Here is a 22,840-nt window from a genome sequence, read left to right on the forward strand (position 1 = left end):
ACTGATACATCTAATTTTCCCCAATCATTCATAAATAAATTGGGTAAATAGAGCATTTTAACAAGCTGCAGATTTACTGTATTCAGCATTGTACATCCTGCATATATTACGTGCAACATCCAACATTGTTTTGAATCTGACAGATCAAAATCTTAAAATAATTAATCTTTTTCAGTAAAAGAATACAAGGCTACTAATTGTTTAAAATTATGCAAAACTACACAATATCAAAAACGTAAAAGATCTTCAGTGTTTTATTTGTTCAGGTATCAACTTTAAATGGGATGAAATATTTAGGAAAATCTGGGCCACTTCCATCTTTTTCTATTACTTTCTGTTTAAGCAGAACACTCTTTGTACTATGGCCTCTACCAATAAACCTCTTTACTATCTCCATCAATTCTCTTTATTCTAATGAGCCGAATAGGTGAGAAACCCGTCCTAAAATAGCTAGTAATAGCTAGTAATCAAGTTACCAGTATGCAATTCCTTATTCCTCTCCGTATTCCTGGGTCTTGGGAGAAATCACTTCATTATCTCTCTGGATTCATACCATCTATATGTTTTTCTAACAGCAGAGAAACATGCAACTTAATATATCTTTTTGTGGAATATACTTGCTATGCTATAAGGTTCCCAACACCATCAATAAAACACTAATGCAATTGAATTCTTGTATATCTCTTTGCTGGCTAATTGTAACACATTTTAAAAATTCTATCTCCATTTTGTAAGAGGCCTTTGCAATTCTTCCATTCTTAAAAAAATTTACTGTGTTTCTAGGTCACATACATTTCTTTGTTAATAAGAAGATTCAGGTAACATCACACAGTAGGTGATATTTTATACATATCTTCAGCTGACATAGCATTAATTTGAAGAGATAATAAATAATCAACAGCTAAAACTAGAACATCATCTAACATAAGCCAAATCCTGTGTTTGCTGTCAGCAATTATAGCATCTGCCATAATCCTGATAGCAATGATTTGTTTTCTCAGCTTTCTTTAGTGACAAATGCATGTGCAAAACCATTGCATTCCTTAATACTGAATTCTTGTGGAAATCCTCAAACAGTATTTTAGGCCCAAAAGAGATATATTGGTATTCCAGTGACAGATCCTGACCCCAGTAACAAAAAATGACTTAACTTACCAGGCAAAGGCTCCTGATCTGCATAGAGAGCTGGCAATTCCACACATTTGTCTTCATTAGGGTTGAACCAGCAGTCAAAAGCTAAATACATCTCTTCCTTTGTGCCCGTGTGCTTCATATGCAGTAAATCTAAGTGCCATGGCTGCTTTAGCTCACTATGTGGGCCAGTTACCTGTACTTTGTATAGAGAGCCAATACCTGCCAGTTCGTCCTATGTGAGAAAAAAGAGAAGATGAATGGATCTCATTCTAATTGTGCCAGATCAAACATAGCTGACAGGTGCATAGAACAGTTGAACAAACTTCAGTAGTTAAAGAATTGGGAAAGATTTATAACTGCTACTATTTTTTTCCTTTCCGATCAATACAAAATTGATTCACTAACATGAATGAGGAGATGGAATGCTTGATATTTTATATCAGGGAACAAGTGATGGCAGTCACTGCTGAAATTTGTACACAGAACAAGGCACTGTTTTTATATATATTACACTGATTCAGTAGATTATCTGCAGGCACAGTAGTTTTAGTCAGTTTTAAAAATTTTGAACAGTATTAGAAATATTTCTTACAACTTGAAATATAAAAATGGTGCAATTAACTATACATTTGAAGGAGAATTAATCCAATTTTGAGGAAAAACCCAACAGATCATCTATCTTCACCCTACATCATGCTTTCCTATAGAAGCTGTCCATTAATATCTTCCTCTTATTGCATTCATGGTTGAGAAAAACTCTTCTAGGTCTACTGGGGATAGTACAGCATCTGTATGACGTAGCATTGCTTGAGTAAGTGAAAGTAGGTGAAGCTTTAGATAACTATAATGATTGTTTTTAAACTAATAATTTTTCCGTGTAACGGAGAAAGAAGGGAGAAAACAGAAGTTACCTTTTCTTCTTGCTGTTCTTTACTTCTCATATTCTTTCCCCTGCTCTTTCATTTCAAATACTGCCCAGCTAGTAGAAGTGCATGTGACCTGACTTCAGCCTTCCTCTGACAGGGCACTTCGAGTTTCATACTATTTCTTTACATTTACCAGAGGTTTGTGGAAAATAACTCAGGAAAACCTTCCGGGTACTCCTAATTTTGGATCATGTTTGTGGCTTAGGCTAGTCTTCTTCATTAAAGAAAAGAGGAATATTTAAAAAATGCCAATTATTTATTTAGCTCAATCATTACATTGATTTTACCTGATTAGTAGGGTGAGGAAGCAGGGAACAGTTTCTTTTTTCAAGACTGTTTTCTGATAAATCCGAAAATGAAAAGTACCTGCTTTTGCTACCTGCTTCTGCACTTCCAGCAGTCAATCCTGAAGGAACATCTTTCAGGATGTGGCTTCATAGACACACTTCTTTGATGCAAATCTGGTCTGTCAAGTTCACACTTCCCTGTCTGTCCACTTGCTACCTTTCCCTGCCTTGTGTTTGTTCCTGCAGCTGCAGAATGAACCGATCAAGGTTAAAACTAAGACTGAGGAACCAATCAAGCTTAAAACTTCCAGTTTTCTACTGGGATCAATGATTTCCTCAACACCTACAAAGGACAACCGAAGGATGGAACAAGTGGTACAAGAACAGGACAAATTGTAGTCACAGTTCCCTTGAGTATTGTTCTAGCTTCCAGCACATTGTGGCTCATGGATTTCCTGAGGCAGAGGAGGTGTTTGCAGTGTCTATCTTCAGGTCAGTACCAAATTCTACCAAACTGGACTTTCACAGAGAACAAAACCAGAAAAGCATAAGAGTAACAAAGCATTGGCACTGGGAAGGAGTTATATCTACAGGAGGGAAGTAAGAGCATTGGGAAAAGGAACAGGCTACAATTCAGTGAAAGTTGACCTCAGATGCTTGTCAATATTTCAGTTAACGGGTAATAGGAGGAAGGAAAGACAAATTATGGAAGAGCAGAAGAACTGAAAAAAAGGAGAAAACCTGTGGGTAAAAAGGAGCTGACCAAGAGGAAAAAGAAAGTGATAGTGACAGGCAAAAAAGAGAGAAACCATGTAAGAAAAGGCAGTTCACCTGGAAAAACATGGTGGCAGAGGTAAATAAATTGCATTAAATAAATTACATGTAGGAGAAAAATCTTTCTGTATGTTTTGTCTCATTTATGATTCTTCCTTCTCCATCATCATCCCCAAAAGCTCTACAGTATCCCATGGCATACTGTATGTTTACAAATTACTTACTCTTGTGAGATCGACAAAACCTCTAAATCAGTACCTGCAACATGGTATATGCTGTGATATGCACCAAGGGACTAATTCACTCACTTAAGCATTCTCAGTGTGGGACACTGGGAGAATCTGCTCATTCAAAACCTATTGTTCAAGCAACATTATTACTACCTACAAGCAAAAATGATGATCTGTGCCAATCTACACAGGGGACTTAAAAATCAATTTGGTAGTTTAGTTTAAAGAAAAAAATTATCTCAGAATTAAGAGAGTTATCAGCTACACGATTCTTAGGCTTTTCTTTCAATAGAGAAAGGTTGAAGTACTTTGATTTGAATTGCTTTTCCCGTAACTTGAAGTGGCAACTTTTTGTGATTCAGGTTGCCGTAGAAGACAAAAAAAAGGCATATTGGATCCACTTCGTTGCTCATGTCAGATCCAGTGATGTCCATTATCCAGAGACCTGATGACTTCATGCTGATTTCAGGCAGTTTAGGACTGGTAATCAATCTTATACCTTTAAAAATGATCGAAGAGAAAAAGGAAAGATAACAGCATGAGAGAACGGCATAATATAACAGGACTGTAGCCTTTACAGTACACAAAGCAAGCCCTATTTGCAGGTTATTTTGTATCTATAGCAACAGTTCACTAAGAATAACACTTCAATACCTTTATTATATTTTTTTGCCAAGAATTTAACAGCTTAATGTTCTTTCTCTGTTTAAAATTTAGTTTCAGAGGCATTTTCTTGATGCCAAGGCATTTTCCTTGTCATGTTTCGAAGTAATTACTAAGAGAACATTCAGTCACCTTTTAGAGGTCTAATTAATTGTTCTTAAAAAAGCAATCAATGTTACTAGAGCCAATTTATCATTTGGAAGTACCAGCCATCTGCAGCTTGTAGGCACCCAGTGCAAAATGAATAATAGCAATGAACTCCACTTGTAACTAATCTTACCTAGCAATATAACATGTGATGTAATAGTGCAAGACTGACAGGTAAACCTATAATAAACACCCAAAATATTCACCTGGTTCTCTTCTAACCATTCCATGGGAAATGAAAAAATATTTAATGGAAAGAAACAACTCAGTAAAATATACTTTCCACAACTCAGAAAAAAACACGCAACTGAATACCTGTCTATCATGGGCACTTTGTGTTTCTAAGCTGACTTTCTTCCTCTGAACAAACATTCACTTTACATGGAATTGTTTTCACAGAATTGAAAGAAAGAATATTTTCTATTAGCTTTAAATGGCCAAAGGTCCTGCTGCAAATGTTCTTTGGCCAAATACATCTGTGTTTAGATTTGCACAACTCTGGCATAGTAGGCTTGAAATGAGCAGAAACTGTGCACACCACACCTGTTGCTTTGTGATGTGGAATAATGCCACAGGTAAAGATTAGGCTCATTTCAATAAGGTAACTTTTCTCTAGATTTCAAATGAGATCCTAAGCTACTTGAAAAGTAGTGCATAAAGCCTGAGCTATTTATCCCAATGAGGCTCACATCGCAAACTCTAATCTGCTTTAAATCTTTCATTGCAATGTGTTAAATTTAATTTGGATGTCAAGTGTTCTATACTTAACACATTGACAGGATGGAATTTTATTAACTTTGACCTTACTAGATGTGGCTTTTCTATAATAGCAAGATCAAACTGAAAATTCACATTATAAATAAAAGAATGATACTGTAGAGATGTGAAAGAGTTGTAGCTTAAAAATGCAGGCCAGTTTTGCAGAAGAACTTACCAACCGTTGCAATTTCACAAACAGTCTCACATAACCCCAGATGAGTATCAAGCCAGTTCCACCATGGGAAGACCCATTCTTTGTCTGAGTTTTGTGATTCCTTGACTGTTACCATCTTGAGGTACATCCCAGCCCCGTAGCCTTCTCCATCATGTCTGATGGCCACTTTTTGCAAATCACTCAGAGAAACAGCTTCCACCAAAAATGAATCCACCTACAAAAAAAAAAAAAAAAAAAAAAAAAGGAAAACTTTAATAAAACAGAATTTGGACCCAAATATTGTTGAGCTTCAGGGAAGACGTAGTTCTGGGTTCAGCACACACTGATTACACCTAATATTGAATCCTGCATTCATCATTAAAGATGCATTGTAACTTCATTTGATATTTGGGCAATATGGATCATTTCATCAATCATTTCGTATTATGTTACAATGCATATACCTCAACTTTCTGCCACTCAAACAGTTATGACAAGATTTTGGTTCTAATTGAATTTCTATCTTTCAGGGTACTTTAAATTTCTAAAATTTATCATATAAACCTAATAATAGTCCTAAAGAAAATCTGGACATCCAAACAGAGTGTGTTTACTCCAAGACGGCTTCTAGATTCTCCAGTAGTCAAAAAACCCTGGTTTTTTGTTTTTCTTACAAAATGAAAATAATTGTGGAAACAGCAAGTGAAGAAAAAAATAAGCAATAACAGGGAGAAAGATGATGGTGAAGAATAAATTGAGCAAAATATAAGAGATGGGAAGGGAAGCAGAATGGAGAAAGAGAGTAAAAAAAAAAAAAAAAAAAAGGAAATGTAAACACAAGCATCAGGGGATGAGAATAAGGACAATTAAAACAACAAGATAAGGAAAAATGTGAAATGCAAAGAAATAAATTATATGCCCCACTAAATTCTTGCTTGTTTTCTAAGAAAGCCAGGCATTCTGTATATAGCCCAGCCTAGGACCAGATGTACCTGATGGTAGCTTATAAAGGTCAATAAGGTTGTGAACAACTGGAGTTTAAACAGCAATATCTAGGATTACGATTAACAGCATCATCCCAATAAAATATTAATTAAATAGTAGGAACTTACTAAGTCAGATGTCAGGGCAATTTAAAAAGAAGATATTAGCAAACTGATCTCTAAAATATATAGAACTTGCCAAAGTACTGTGTATTGTCCCTGCTATTTTTTAAATAAAAATAGTGGAGAAGTGGATTTTCTGCTACTAATATTAAAAGTACTTTCATGTGACAAAAATATTTATTTCTTTTCCTAACAATAGTCAGGACCCAACAGCCAGATTATAAGCAGAAATAATTAACATTTTTAATTAAGACATTTTAGGACATGTCTGTTCATCAAGGTAAATTAAAATAATCATTGTAGGATGCTATCTATAGGTATTTCCCTGAGATATATGCAGAAGTGAAATTTAGAAACTCTCTCAGTGTGTTACTGATTCCACTTTTATCCTACCATGTGCTGTGGTAAATAATTTCACTGAAGTCTGAGAATTTCCTTGGCAATGAACATCTTGGTAGTGAGCTTTTTCAAACATCAGTATTCAGTGGATGACCCTCTCACAGGGAAGCCTCATATACAAGAAAATAATTTTATTGTTATTGGTCATCTAGAATGACTGGTTTTATGTTCATTCTCTAAGTGGGTTCTTGTCTCTTGTCTAAACTTACTGACTAGACTTTGAGTTAGTGTTTCACGTGGGATTGTGGTTACAGAAACATCACTGATTGCAGAAGTATCACAGTAATTTCTGTAACTTTGAATCACAGATTTTTAATTCCTTGCTACCTGTGCTCTCCTATATTTGGAACCAAAGAAATAAGAAGCATGATTACAGAGGTTCTCCATGGTAATCTGCTTTCTACGTGCTCATGTTGAACGTTTTTATCTTGTGGTAATGCTCTTGTACGTGAAGGAAATCACAGTGGCATTGGTCTACTCTGAATACGTGGAAGACAAATTATGTTTTCAAATTCTTGCCCCTCCGTAGTGAGATATATTCTGATCAGGCGTTAAGAGACAAAATGCAGTACCAACCCCTGCCCATGAAATGCATAATTTTTTTTGCCATTACCTTATTCCTTTGAAATTTTCTTCCTTTTGTGAAGGATGTATGAAGTTTCCTCACACCTGTGTCCCCTCTTTTGCCATAGAGAGTAATATAAACATTTGCAAAAGTTTCTGCTCCCCAGCGGTCACCAATATGTACAGAGACAACATACTTATAGACTGTACAAAAATAAATACAAAATTTAAATAAAGCTGATGAATTACAAGGTGTACGTAAAAGAAAACAGCAACATGGAGTATTTAGTAACAACACTGCTTTTTTTTCAATTTCTGCAGCTACCAAAACATCTGCTACACAGTGATTAAATTAGTCAGTTACACTTTATGAATCTTATCTTTTCATGCTAAGCTCAATTAAGATTTTCCAATATTTTACTTAGAAATTCAAATGAAATTGGACTTGGACAGCTTATGCAGCTTAGAGTTACTAATATCTAGATAAATTCTGCCCAATTCTATTTTACTGTGCAAGATCTGGAAAATATGAACTCATCTGAGTCATTCAGGGACTGTTATAAAATGAATTTTCTTTGCGGTAGATAATAACTATCACAGGTCAAAGAATAAGACACTGTGTAACGTTTATGCAAATTAGAATAGCAGAGATATGTAGCATAGCATCTGGATGCATGACATGACATGTAAGCATAAACATTTACAAAATGCACTTTTTAATTTAAGGTGCATAACAAAAACTATAAACTTTTTGTCTCTGTAGTGCTCTTGTATAAATGCACTTCTACACAGTTACATTGGATTTTCTTCCACAGAAGATTATTAAATTGTGTATGTGTTCATACTCATGCAAAAAGAATAACCAAACTTTTTCAAATGTAATTTTTTAATGTACAGTCCTTCTGAGTTAACATCTAACTATCGTAATGCTATAGTTTCTTTTAAGGTCATGAATAGGTTTGAGGTATTCAGGGACTAGAACTCCTGGAACTTTTGTTTAGAAAGTCTCTAGTTACTTTCATCTCATGTGTGAATGCTAAATTTTCTGAACAAATGTGGTACTTCTATAGGTCTTCAAATTCCAAGCAAATCTCTGAATATACTCTGAAACTTTCAGCATGTCAAAAAATATTCCTTAGGGAAAAAAAAAAAAAAAATCAAATAAAGAACTTTCTACAATGAGGCTTACTTCTGATACTTGTGTTAGTAACTAAAGCTATTATAACTGAAGTAATTCAATAGTAAGTCTACCACAAATCATTTCCATAGCTTTGAACATAAAGTATAATTATATTATTCTGTTTTGCACACTTAGAACCATACAGAAGGTTAAGCAACTGTAAAACTCAATATGCGACGTAACTGGAAAATTTAAATTATTAAGTGGTCAGCATTTTTGAAGTGCATTTATGAAGACAGTTGCAATAGATCCACTGAATGCATCAAATTCTGACAAAGTGTTATAGTGTATCTGTGGCATTGATTTGTTTTCAAGGGGTTAGTTTACATTGTTTATCTCTTCTCAGTGTTTTCACCTGGTAAAGTTTTCTGGTCCTCATTGACAGCAGGGAATTCTTTCACCAGCTCCTTGTCTTCTCTGTTAAGTGAGAGCCAGCAGTTACAGTCAAAGTTCAGTTCTTTTTTTGTATGTAGCTCTTCTAAGTGAAAAGACTTCAAATGCCAACCTTCAAAGCCTGGTACATCATCACAGCTGACCCGAATCTTGTATACATCTCCCAGATCTATAGTCTCAACCTGCAACAAATATAATGAGGAAGAGTGTACTGTCAGAGCTGGTCCACTTACAGAGATTTTCACAAATCTCCATTAAGAATTCCTAAACTTAACATTAACCAGTGGAAATGCTGAATTGGAGGCTGAGTTAAGTGGGATGAGAGAATCAATCCTTTTTTTTTCATGGTATGTTAATGGGTGAGACTGTCTCCTTTCTTTTCCTCTGTTCCCTGGTAAGTATTGTAAGCATGATACTCTACTATTGGGGTAATAAAGGTTAAAATTAGTAACAACTGTGCATTTAAGCTCTTTAGAAAAAAAGGTAACATGTCGAGCTTTGACCCCACTTGATAAAGAGAGCATTAACTTAGAATTAAATGTTCTGATATCAGCAGTCAAGTGAGGTATTAAAATTAATGACAATTTCTATGAACCTATAAAGCTTTAACTGAATTCTTATTTGCAAAATTATTGGATTTAGAACATGAAATTACTTTATAACCACTTCTTTGGAAAAGAGAAGGGATATTTCTGCATAAAAGTAAATAAGATTTGTTACATAAATAACAGTAGCACAAGACAGCCCTACTCCCATACTGCATATGGGACATTCCATAGCTGGTTGGTGATTGCAGGCTTCTGTGAGATCTGGTTAAACCATCCAACCTAGGGGCTGTAGGAACTGGGATGATCAAACTGCATCAAGTGCTAATGATCTGTGTGACATTAAGCACTGCACAATAAGTCTTCCGAGCACCTGCAAGAGGAGCGTTGCAGCTTTTCACTGGACAACTGCAAGAAAGACAGGGTGGGAAGTGATTTTTTACTGAAATAGAAGACAGCAGTATCCTTTCGCAGTGGTAACAGCAATTTTTAAGAAGGAACAAATCAGAAAATGTTGCCAGTGACCTTGTTCTTCTCTCATATTGCTTTTTTTCTTTTTTTTTGTTTCCAGACCAGTGACAACATAAGCTTTGGTGACTGTTGCCAGGAAATAAATCCTTTGTGCATCCAGTAGCATCATAGTAAGATACTGAAGTTAGTCTTACACAATCATACTCTGGGATCACCAGCAGACTGGCTCCTAAGACAGAATATAGGCTCCTTACAGATTAATTTATTCTGCTTCTCAACAGAGCTCTGCACCTGACAACCCTTCACTGCTGACCTAGCTTGCCCAAAGCTAGTTCATGTGCCTTTGCACAGTGGAGATACACCTGCAGGGAAGCATCAGCTACCTTATTCTTATTCAGAAATAACCTTGTAAAAAGTATGTTTTTTATCATCTTGGGATAAAGTTGGCTATCCACATTAATAAATGTTATGCAGGTAAGAAATAGTAAGTCATCGGAGTATGAAAGGAGCATCTAATTTAAAAAATAGCAACCTGACAAAATCATTTTGCAGGACCTTGAATTGTTGATTATGTAGAACTTATGAAAAGAGGCTTATGGTAGGAAGGATTTGCACTTCATGACTTAAAAGATCCCTTCCAGTCTGAATTTCTTAAGGTAAGTGTCATAAGGTGTTGCCTTGACACTCCTACAAAATTTCAGGATTCAAGGCATTGCTTTTTAAGAACCAGGGAAGAAAACCCTCTATAACAACCCCAAGGCTGCAGGGAATCCCTCAGCTCCTGAACTGTAGCTCCACAGTACCCTGAACAGATACACAGCAGGAGCTTTACATTGAAAAGGGCACCAGACTTGTTCTCTCTCTAAGCCTAACCTGCCCTGCTTGCCTGGATGCCATTGTGCATACAGAGCTTAAGGATATCCCAGACCACAACGCACATGTGAGGGAGGTTATGCCTCTTGGTTCTACCACGTACTCACAGTTTCCTGACTTGGTCTCCACCATCGCACTATGAAAAGGGAAATACATAGGTAGAATTTCACATCAAGAGTTTTTCATTCATGTATGCATATGCTGGAAAAGGCATCTTTAGCTATGGTGGACTAACTGGTCCAATTAATCCTAAAATACGCATTTGTCTTTCGTTAAACTTAACGGGAATTATTTGGGTTCATTGAGAGAAGAGCATATAGGTTCTTCATCCATCTAAACTATGATTCCTTCACAGGCAAGAAAATCATTGCTTCTTCTCTTTCAGAACCAGACTACTGACTTGTAAAATTATTGCCTGTAGGTTTTCTTTATGGTAGATCGACCTCATGACTGTATTACACAGCTATTCTAAAGGCCATGTATGACTTATTCCTTAAAGCCCTGTGGTTTGGAGTTTCAACGTTACAGAATTTGGTTGCTTCTACATGACAGGGCAAGCCATACCTCACATTTTATTTTGTTTACTGCTACCCAAATTTGCAGTTCTCTGGGCTTCTAAATTGTCACAAAGACGTATTATAATCATTGTAGGAAATGCATGAATGGGATACATAGGAAAATAATTTCAGAACATTGGAAAGACTATTTAAAAGCTGTTATTTTCCCTTTTGTTTCTAGAATCACAATTTCAACTAATTCCATGACCACCTTTGAACCAGCAAGCACTAGTAATCAAATTGTCCATGAACCATTGAATTAAACAACACCACCTATTTTCAATTCAGTGTATTAGATATTTTCACCCTTTTCATGGATTTGATTTATTTTTTCCCATAGTTCTGGCCATTATTATCCTTTCTGTTCAGTTCCATTGGTAACAGAGCATTGCCATTATATATTTCTTGTAATCCTTTTCTGAGCAATTTAACACAATCAGTTTCCCTTGGAATATTATATCCTATCTTTGATCCTGTAATTGGCTTTTCCCTCTATCAATGCCTATTAATTGATGCAACATAACCTTCAAAGCAGAGACAGATGAATAATCCATCACAAAGTATATATCCGGTAAATATCCTGGGTTTAAGTTTGCAGAATGTTTGCAATAGGACACCTTACCTTGTTTTTTATTGATTATTATAGTTTCCTAATTAATTTTTCCATATTTGTTTCTTCTGATCAGTTTTAGGTAATACTCAGTACTTGAAATCTCAGCTAAGTAAGATGTGATTTACCATATACTAAATAACACAATATTCTTTCCATTACATAATTGAAGGAGCATAGCTTTTATGATCAAGAGGATACCCTTGCAAAGCCACTGGGGTTTTGAAGCTCTCAGGGACAGGTAAATGATGAAGATGATTAGAAAATTTAATAATATTTTAAATCTTTTTCTTTTTGACTCACACAGGGCTTCTCCAAAGACATAACACCTAATGTAATTAAAGTTTTGTAAAATTTACTGTTTGGGTGCACATTTAAATTAAATTCTTTATCACTTCCCTGTTAAAGAAAAAAAAAGTGTATAAATTATTCCAGTTATAAAGTGTGTAGTCAAAGCATCCTAAAATTCAGCTAAACAGCTTTCTGTCACAAACTCCAAAAGTCCTGCTATATGTTTCTGGAGCATCATCTCCTTCTGTGGAAAACACATGGAGTATTGCATTATGTGATCTAAAATTTTCTCTCACCATCACAGTCCTTAATACAAAATGCATTCTGTATTTGTTGTGTGTTTATGAACACACAGAGCTCTGTTGCTCATTTTATACTACCTTTGCTTGTTTTGGAGAGTAGTTTTAGGGATTCCAATCTCCTGATCTGTCAGTTGATGTATCTTTGCATTTTATGATTCTCTGGATAACAGAATGTGTACAATAGCCTAGGACTCTCCAAAGGCATGCTCTGACAAGCTTACGCTGTAAGGAATCAAGAAACACTGACGACTGGGAGAAAATTTATATACTTTACAAATTTACTCATTCCATGTGAGACCAACAACTGATTCCTATCATCACTGGAATATCAAGGAAAAAAATTCTTCTACTGCACCACCAGTTTATTTTCATTTTCCTGATTTCTTTTCAGTGTGTTTGCTCATTGTGAATGGCATGTTTTCTTGCCATGCTAGGAATCCCAGCAGATTCAATAACATTTACATATTCACCTATTTCTCAATTTATTCATTAAAACCGAGGTGTTCTAATAAAATATATTCTTATTTAAGCAGCTCACTCACTGTGCTACAGATGCCTGAGACCACTGAAATCCAACAACTGTACCTGATAACATCTGCTATTTTATCTCTTTTAAAGATTTATTCTTTATGCTTGTTATGTGCAATTAAACTACACCTGTTCTTTCACAGGAGTTAGAAATATTTTGGATCAAACAATCATTCTGAATATGATACACATCTGTGCATGTATTTGTGTGAGAGCACCTGGAAAATCAGGAATTTACATGTCTTCGTATCCTCAGTGCTCAGTAAATGTATCTCTGAGATCAAAATTAAGCTTACTGTTTCAAAACAATGTGTGCTACTTATAGCACATAACCTGTCATTCTTTTTACTGCATTTTATTACTAAGGACATTTGTCTAGGACAAGGATATTGGGGGGGGAGGGGGGCGGGGGTGTTGAAAGTTCTTTTATTCCTGCTTATTGGAAAGCTGAATTCACAGCCTATCCTCCTTGTGATACCATGCTCATACCTCTAGCCTGCTGCTACAGTGGGAGAACATGAGCAAAGCTTCTGCATTCTTCTGAATAGAGCCTTAGTAAGAATAAAGAAAAGGAGAGTAAAAAGAAACTGGGCTTATTAGCTTAACCAACTAGAGAAGATATGAAATTATTTATGGAGATATCTGTGAATCATCATATGCTCCTTTACATCAGACCTTTTATTCTGATTGCCTTAGAGTGCCACAAAAACTGTAAAACACTGTAATCAATATGGCAAAGAAACAAAATTTCATGGACAGTAAACAATGTTCAAATATTATTAACTTTTTCATATAAAGCAATAAAACCAAGAACACAAATAGTTAAGGGGAAAAAGGCACTAAACCAAAGCCGGTCTAAGTATGAAGAAACATTTAGAAAGCCACTAGAGTAGAAGCCCAGTATGATGGATATGGTGCTAAGGTACCTAGGGTATTAGACTATGAGGGACAACCATGACTGACTCCTAACAATACTGATTTCTCCTAGCATGATACTCAGCCATTGAAATCAGGCAATCTCAACAAGAAATACGTGCCATTTGGGAAATTACTGATAAGTTAGATGTAGCAGAGATCTGCTTTATGGAACGATGCTTCCTAAAATTCAGCCAGCTGGTGTGGTTGCTCCATATATAGATTCTTTCTCTGTTGACCTCTTCAGTTTATGTTGAATGCTTAGGAAGCTCCTTTTATTGCTTAGTGTGTTCTCTGTCTGTTTTCTGATAAGCAGCTGCTTTCTTGTCTTTAACAAGTGCCATTTATCTTTTCTTTTACTCCCTATAAAGTTCCTAAATTGCTTTAGCTTGTTATTTAAATTAAAAGTTCAGCCTGGATTAGGTCATTACGATGAAGGTCTGATAACATTTTCTAAATGTAGTTTTGCCATTGTTTCCAGAATGTTTATTGCAGCTATTGAAAAGTATTTCTGAGCTTTATAAAACCACCCTGAATTGTAAGCTATTTTTCTCATCTCGCTGGCTAGAAGCTGCACTTCATGCCAATGAACAGAATTTGCAGTGACTTAGCCTAGAAAGCCAGAACAGAATTTGAACATTAAAAAGATGCCTCAGATGAATCCTCTCGAAGCAGCAGGATCCGGGTCAGGTGTACAGGTAGTCAGGACTGTGTTAGGGCTGATTTTAATACCGGCCATGTATATGCTATTGCTTCGGGCTTCATCACACTTGGATATGCGTGAATGCGTTCTCCTGTGATTTATGATTATCCAGAAAAAATCCTCTGCCTGCTGGCTTGAGAGACAGAACTATTTTGGGGGAGAGGGGAGACTGCTTCACACAGACTGAAATAAAGGAAAGAAAAACCCACTTATGTCCTCTGGGAATACTGTCCAATCCTTCATTTTCTGCATTCTGAAATAATTGTATAATGCCTTTTGTATAAATTGCAAGTCAGGAATCGTTAGACAATTGGAAAAAATGCAAAACAAGCTGATGAATAAATTACACAAAAGGGACTATTTCTATGACACATACACTTGAAGGCAGTGAAAATTCAAAGAGAATGCTGCAGCTGGCTGCAGCAGAAGATGATCCAAGATCTAAAGTTACATAATTCCATCTTTGTAAATAAATATGTTATTTGTACCAGCCAAACTAACATTCCCTATATATATATCTTTTGGCTAGAAAGGAATGTGATAGTAAGGTCTGTATAGTACTGTATATTTATGACTCACAATGAATTCATCTGTTGCTCTGGGTAGAAAGCACGCGTATCTTGGGTTTTGCGAAGAAAGCAGAAGCTCATCACTTTTGCCCTTTGAGCCGTAAATCACAAGGGTCCTTTTACACTCTTGTGGCTCCGGGGAATCTCTCTCTGTTTTAACCTGCACTCTCCACTGTTGTGCTAAAAAAATTAAAACATCGCATTTTTAGTATCAATGGCAAGATGTAATGGATGTTTCTGTTATTATTGCAAAAGAGAATTTAAACACTGCTATGAACTTAGATCACATTTTATAAAAATAAATAGACATTCCTTCTGTTGAAGATAACTTTAACTTTATAAGACTTTATAAACACAAGGGAACAGTTGTATCCAAAATTTAGAGAATTACAAAGAGCTATTTGCACTGACCTCAGTGGTCTGGCTGAGATGGAATTAATTTTCCCCACAGTAGCTTGGACAGAGCTATGCTTTGTATTGGTAGCTAGAACAGTGTTGATAACACAGCAGTGTTTTGGCTGCTGCTCAGCAGTGCTTGCACAGCACCAAGGCTGCCTCTCCAGCATTCCCTCCACACCAGCAGGCTGGTGGTAGGCAAGATCTTGGGAGTGGACAGCCAGGACAGCTGACCTAAACTGACCGAAGTGATATTCCATACCATATGACATCTGTTCAGCAATAAAATTACAACTGGTGGTTATCACCCTCCCAGAAGGAACTTGGCTATGGTATCCACCCAGTCGAGTTGTGTCCCCTGCACTCGCCAGGAAGAATGTAGCAACCCAGGCTGAAATATGCAGTCATCCAGGTCTCAGGCTGCAGGGACTGCCAGATCCTTTTACTGGTATCAGGTGGCAGCAGTGAGAACAGCTGCATGAGATGTGACCAGGTGGAAAATCTGCTCAGCCTGGTGGCAGAGCTAAGAGAGGAAGCAGAAAGGTTAAGAAGTACCAGGGAGTCTGAGAAGGAGATAGATGGATGGAACCATGTTTTAGCCTCCCTGAGACAGGAACAAGAATGACCACCAAAAAAAACCAAGATCAATTGCATGCTGTATCCTCCTCCCACCAGACTGAAGTCAGGTGAATGGAAGCAAGTCTACACTCACGCCATCAGGCAAAACCCCCTCTTGCCCACCTCACACTCCTAGGTGCCCCTGTACAACAGGTATGAGGCTCTGGATGTGGAAGGCTAGTCAATGGATGAGAAGGATGAGGGTTCCTCCACACCAGATGTGCTGACAGGGTCAGAAAGACATACCCTCTGTATTACAACCACCTCCACGAGGAAGAAAAGATGGGTTATAGTTATAGATTACTCCCTTCTGAGGGGAATAGAGGGTCCAGTACATCAGACAGACCCTTCTCTTAGGGAAGTCTGCTGCCCTTCTGAGGACTGGGTTAAGGACATCATTAGGAAACTTCTTAGTCTGGTATGGCCCTCAGACTGCTACGTATTACTAGTCTTCCATGTGGGTAGCAATGAAGCGGCAACCCATAATCCAAGAATGATCAAAAAGACTTCAGGCTCTTGGGATGGTTGTTAAGGGTATTGATAGCACAGGTTATTTTCTCCTCTCTCCTTCCAGTTGTAGGTAGCAAACTTAGAAGAAACAGACATGCAGTCTATCAATATGTGGGTGTGGTGTGGGGCTGGTGTCACAACCACCATTTTGAGTTTTTTTATAATGGGATGGCTTACACAGCACCAGGTTTGCTGATGTCAGATCGGATTCATCTTTCTCCAAGGGGGAAGAGGGTCTTTGCTCATGAGCTAGCAAGGCTCATTGATAGAGCTTTAAAGTAGACATAATGGGGAGTTGTATGACAGCAGGCTTGCCTGTGACAAGCTGTGGGACGAGATGCCAAGGTTAGAGGGATGGGGTGCTAGTGAAGATCCTCAGCTGATGTCCCTGAGAAGTGTTGGCCACACTGGAACACACTTGAAGTCTTATGGACATGACCCAGGGGCTCCTGAGGTAATAGAAGCCAGAAGGAAAACACCAGCAAAACACTTCAAAAGAATTAAGGAGTGTTCCTCTAAGAAGTTGGCACAACTGACAACCCAGCTGAAGTGCCTCTCTACCAAGAAAGCAGCATGGGCAACAAACAGGAGGAGCTGGAAGACACCGTGCTTCTAGAAAGCTACAACCTAGTGGCCATCACTGAAACCTGATGGGATGGATCCCATGACTGGAGCTCAGTTATCAAAGGCTACAGGCGGTTCAGAAAGGACAGGCAAGGAAGGAAAGGGTGGAGGGGTTGCTCTCTACATCAAGAGATGGATAGAGTGTGAAGAGCTGTCACTGAAGAATAGCCACAAGCAGGTTGAAAGCTTATGGGTAAGAATCAGAGGCCAAGGCAACAAAGGAAACCTAGTGGCTGGTGTCTACTACAGCCTGCTGATCAAGGGTAGACTATTGAGGAAGCCTTTTTAGTCCAGCTACAGGAGGCATTGCACTCACAGGCTCCTGGAGATGAAGTGAAAGCGTGATTTGCTTTTCTCGATTTATGATTTTTCCCCTATTTTCACATTATTTTCTTCAGCTAATTCTGCTTTTCCCCTTGTTATAGAAGCTCTTTCTGCATTACATTTGACTGTTCCCTGACTTGTCTGGGCTCAGCTACAAAACAGCAGGCAAATACGCATCTCACAGTCAGTCTGCTGAGTAACACGCTAGCTGAAAGGATCCTTCCATCTGAACTCTTTCTGAGGTCATTTACAGGAATGAGTCAGATGTAGTATGTGGAAGATCCACACTTTGACTAATGAGGAACTTGTGTTGTTTGATGTATGTGCCAGCCTTGAATTTTATCTCCTTGTGCCAGGTTGGCATCTGGTACCCTTCAGGGTGTCACACTTGGTGAAGTCAAGCATCGTTTGAGCTTCTGCTGTTCCTGAGCACTCTGAGGGCTTATGAGCAGCTTAAAATTTTTACAAAGACTTCCAATGTAGCCTTGAACCTCTTATCCTCTCCAGCTATGCCCCATTTTGAAGGCTGTCCCAGGAACACAGCAGAAGGGAAATTAAGATAATTTTGCACTACTGTGTTTCCCAGGTGAGCTTTTTTTTTTCCTCTCTATGAATCTCTGCTTCAGGAGAAAGCAAGCCCCAAGGTAAGAGAAAGCATGGATGCCTAACTGGCCATTCCTTGCTCAAAGAGACAGCATGTCTAGAGACGGTATTCTGGGAAAGGGGATTTATTTAATTAATATCCACGATTGTGTTTTTACTTATTTCAAAGAAATGCTAGGACACTGGTTGGGAGATTTCCAGGACATTAATCAGTGGTTAACAGACTTAAGGCCTCTTAGCATCTGTTGCGGTTTGTTCTCCAACATTTACTTTAAATGCTTCTACGATTTGGTAACTGAGCTAACCCTGACTGACTGCATTTTCTGTCAGTTCAGCAAATTCATTTAACCTGCTCATGCCAGAACAAGAAGAAAATGTTTTATCTAAAATTATATTCACTTAGACAGCTACTTGGTAAGGATGGCTACACGAGACAGGAGACTGATGCAAAATACCAAATGCCAAACTGCCAAATGCCAAATACCATTGTGTTCAATGATTTCTATATCTCTTTTCAGAATTTTCTGAAGTACTCAGTGAGTTCTGAAAATCAGATTACTAGGTCATTTTCTGTGTTTCACATGAGTGGCCACATCAAAAAAAAAAAGACCTTTCCCCTGATACTACTGAACTGCATCAACTTCTTTTCAGAGTGACTACTGTGTTAGTGTAGTATTTTTAGCTTATGTATAAAAATATAGTCATTTTCTTTGAGATATCAATATAATGACTGCTAAAATGAATACTGGGCCAAAAAGAGACTTCTGTGAAAAAAAATCTCAGAATTCTTTCTTCTCTAAAATTATATAGCCAAGGACCTGATTTCACATGACAGGGGTGTATTCAGGGATACGTTAGAAGCAGAGGCCCTTTTCCTTTCAGAAAGTCTTTAGACCACTAGTTTGGAACCTGAAAGATGCTTGCAGCAAAACTGTGAAAATCAAACCTGTAATGACTTCTGCACATAGCAAACTGGACATGGTAAAACATAAAGTCAACATTTTTTATTATAGACCATAAAACTGAAAAATAAAAGCTTTTTATCCGTTTTTAAAATATGAACAATTTATATGTTTTTAGAGGATTGCCACTACTATTTTTACGGTACAGTGTGTTACAAAAAGGTTGACCCAACATGTTACAGTTACACAAACATGTACAAATGGTTTAATGAGTTATCAAGTTTTAGTAATCCTTTTATAAATGCTCCGTGTTCCCTTCACCTGCTGTATGGACTGTAAGAGCTTCATTCATGGGTGGTTTGTGGTTATAGAGATATAGTGATTTCAAATTGGGTCTATCTTTTGGAAACACTCTGTACATTGTTGCATTTGTTTTTTTACTCTTCTGGTTTTTGGTCTTAAGACCTAGAATAGCATTTGCATTTTGCTAGATGTAGAAGCAGGTTTCTTACTTTCCAGACATTGCAGAAAGTTTTGTTGCCTTGTGGCAAGGCGACCAGTCTGCTTATTTTATTTTCTTAGGAAATGCAGACTCAACATGGCAATATATACTGTCATTGTTTTCTAGAAATAGGACCAATCTATTTACTGTTTTGGAATTCTGAGATTATTCTTACCCCATTAGCAAATACTGGCAAGGTAGGGAATAATTTAAAAACCAAATAAAACGTGAGAGAATTTACTGTGTGTTTTCTCTTTACTTATGAATTTTCTATATCCCTTGCACAACACAAGAGTCAAGTTAGAAACAGCCATTTTTGTGCAGCACCCACAAAAGTCCACAATAACATAGAGCACCCTACAGGAAACACATTATGGGAACCCAGCTCCTCTTAACTGACTGCAGCATGGTCAATGTTGGAATATCGTATGTCTTGTCTCTTTGCTTTGAGATAAAATCTTTTACTATGTGGCATTATGATACTCCATGCATTTTGAGGGAGAAAAGAGAACATGGAAGGTGAAAGTAGTAAAATTTGCCTGCGATGTAGAAAACACTGAGAGGTATTTAAAGTCCCATTCTTCCTCAAAACAACTTAAGCATTTGAGAGCTGAGAAGAGCTATCCACCTTACCAACCAAGACAATCCCTTTTGTCTCTTTCTCTTGCATCAAATATACAAGGTGAAATCAAGAGAATACAAATAAATCTGTTCCTACACTTGATTTGCCAGAGCACCTCCATAATCTAGAGATGTACAAAGGTTTCTGGGAAAACTTGATTTGTGCATTCAGCATTTTGGCAGTGTTCACAGGGATCTGGAAGTTATGCTTCATTAAATCTGACGTAATGCTAGCCTGGCTGAAGAAGGACTGAGAACTCAAGTAAACTTCTTAGTAATGATGACTTTCAAACTCTCTTCCTTGGCTAGGTGGTTGAACAGCTTACTATAAAAGCTTTATCCAAAGAGAATGAGATTTCTGACCTCTGGAGTGACTAACTGACTTGTTTTGTAACCTTTGTTACAGACCTTACCTAAGCATATTGATCTTATTCAGAAAATCACCAAACACCACTGAATTAACCCAATCGACTTTTTAATTACTTTTTCTGAAGCCCACTTGCAGAGTGCAGCTTGTATAGAACATGACTGCATTAATGCATAAAACATTGTCTCCCTAACATCATTACTGCTTCTTGTCTTTTATTCAGTAAATGTTTGTTGTATAGAAAGTTTTCACTTCCACTGTGAGTGGGACTGCTTATCACTACTATCTGCTCTACCATGTGAAATCTTCACTGCTACAGCTGCTGGAAGCATTTAAGGCAATTACTTTTTCTTCCAAGACTCTGCATCTCCTGAATTTTCCCTTATCAGCTCTTACCCTGGTACTGTGTCGTGGTGGATTGACACAGAACCGAGTACAGGATAGCTTTCCAAACCTCTTGTGAGTGTTACCCTCCTATAAAGCTGAATCTTTTCATATGCAAGGTTTATGAGATAACCGCTATGACAACAGAAATTAAACTGTGAACAATCCTGAGGTCAGTCCTGCTCAACATCTTTTTTACATAAGGCATAAAACCGTGATCTCTCACCTATCTCAGCTCCTCACTGGAATGAGCCGCTGGGTAAAGAAAAGAGCAATTCAAGCATAGATAACTGGCAACATAGTTCCTAAAAATGTTCTCCTCCTTTATACCTTCATTATTCAGAACCTCTGACCTCAGCCTAACAAATCAGCACACACTCTTTGGGAGTGTGACATTTCAAAAACTGATCAAGACTTTCTCCCCATAATCAATATAGGATGTCTAACTGCTCTTGACATGCACAGGCTCCCAGCAGCCTGTGCATCTGTGTCTGCTTATTATAGTGCAATAAAGAATGAAATTGCACCAGAAAAAAAATTTAGATTAGTTGTAAAATATAGTCTTTCTTCTGAACAGAAGTTGAAATAGATGTTATGGATGTATCTCTGAACTGTGCACTTAACAGAATGTAGAATCCAATTCCAAGTCACTCTTGTGAAAATCAAATCAAGAAAGCCTTTACTTACCTGAGTTAATCATTCTCTTGTCAAACATATGTTGTCATGGAACAATAAAACTTTTGGCTAAACTGTTTGATTGAATGTGAATGATTTAATTTTCACTGGAACTGGAAATAGATCGATAGATCAGGACTCATCCTACACAAGGTAAGTCACTGTTTCCAGAGCCAAATGTGAATGTTACTTTTTTAACTTCAGTTTCTCCCATACATTTCTCAGACACAGTTGCACAGAATACCCATTTACAGTGAAATGGTCTTAAACATACTTGTGTCAGTTTGTTTCTCTTTTCTGGTTGGGGAGAAACACAGAGACGGTATCTCAAACTTTAAACACTTGGAGGGTACTAGCATTTATCCAGTGGTGTCTTTGTAGGTATAAAAATAGACAGCTGAGTGTGTAGTTTTTTTATTAAAATCTTTTTACTAATTCAAGCAGATTCAGTCAACTGAATAGCATATACTTGTAGCTTCATTAACTGATTTGGAGTTTAAGCCTGTATTATTTCTGGCTACTTTGGGAATACCCTGATGGATTTTGACCTGAAAATGCTTCCACTGACACTTCATAATACATTTTTCAACTTGATGGTGTTTGCTGGGGAACCTGTCCCCGTGTATTAAATGACAGTGACATTGGGACAAACAAAATAATGCTTGATTCTCTTACCAGAGGAAGTTTTGGCTGATTTCAGGACAGAATAGCAGGAATATGAAGAAGATCAAAAATGGTTTATGAGCTGCATGTTTTTCTCAATTACCTATAAAGGCCTAGTCCTTTCTGTAGACCACTGTCAGTTAATTTGTCTTCATTTTCTCTCATAGTTGACAGTTTGCATATATGATGAGGTCACTTGCTCACATGTATGTCTCTTAACACTGATTTGCAGATTAAATTCAAACAGCAAAAACAATGTAAACAACTCCTACCTTTAAGGAATGCCTTCTTTGAATTGTCATCCTCTATGAACAGAAAAAAAAAAATGTGAACGAGATTTATTAAGTTACAGTCTTATTCAAAAGGGTTCTTCGGTAATAACTAGGCATTAAGTATCTAATCTGTTGTTATAAAACAAATATTCTTTACCATAATACTTACTGTTGGCAGTTAACTCCCTTTCAGTTTTCCCATCATCTTGATTTTCATCTAACCATCTTTCATTGCAAAAACAAAAATAATAAGATTAATAAGAATTATCAGTACGGTACAAGTAATCTGACAATTACCT

The 22,840-nt window shown here is 37.2% G+C and overlaps 1 protein-coding gene across 1 annotated transcript in view; it reads right to left on the reverse strand.

Moving 5' to 3' along the window:
* Positions 1-22,840, reverse strand: part of RP1 (RP1 axonemal microtubule associated) — a gene marked incomplete at both ends in the record, with an annotated part of 176,037 nt that overhangs the window by 62,319 nt on the left and 90,878 nt on the right. Inside the window, 7 exons of the mRNA XM_080364131.1 lie at positions 1,156-1,366; positions 3,660-3,850; positions 5,096-5,309; positions 7,193-7,347; positions 8,679-8,898; positions 15,091-15,260; positions 22,711-22,766. Coding sequence (XP_080220257.1) covers positions 1,156-1,366; positions 3,660-3,850; positions 5,096-5,309; positions 7,193-7,347; positions 8,679-8,898; positions 15,091-15,260; positions 22,711-22,766 — 1,217 coding nt within the window. The remainder of the gene's footprint in view (positions 1-1,155; positions 1,367-3,659; positions 3,851-5,095; positions 5,310-7,192; positions 7,348-8,678; positions 8,899-15,090; positions 15,261-22,710; positions 22,767-22,840) is intronic.

This window comes from Nesoenas mayeri, assembly GCF_963082525.1.
Source record: "Nesoenas mayeri genome assembly, chromosome: 2".
NCBI lineage: Eukaryota > Metazoa > Chordata > Aves > Columbiformes > Columbidae > Nesoenas > Nesoenas mayeri.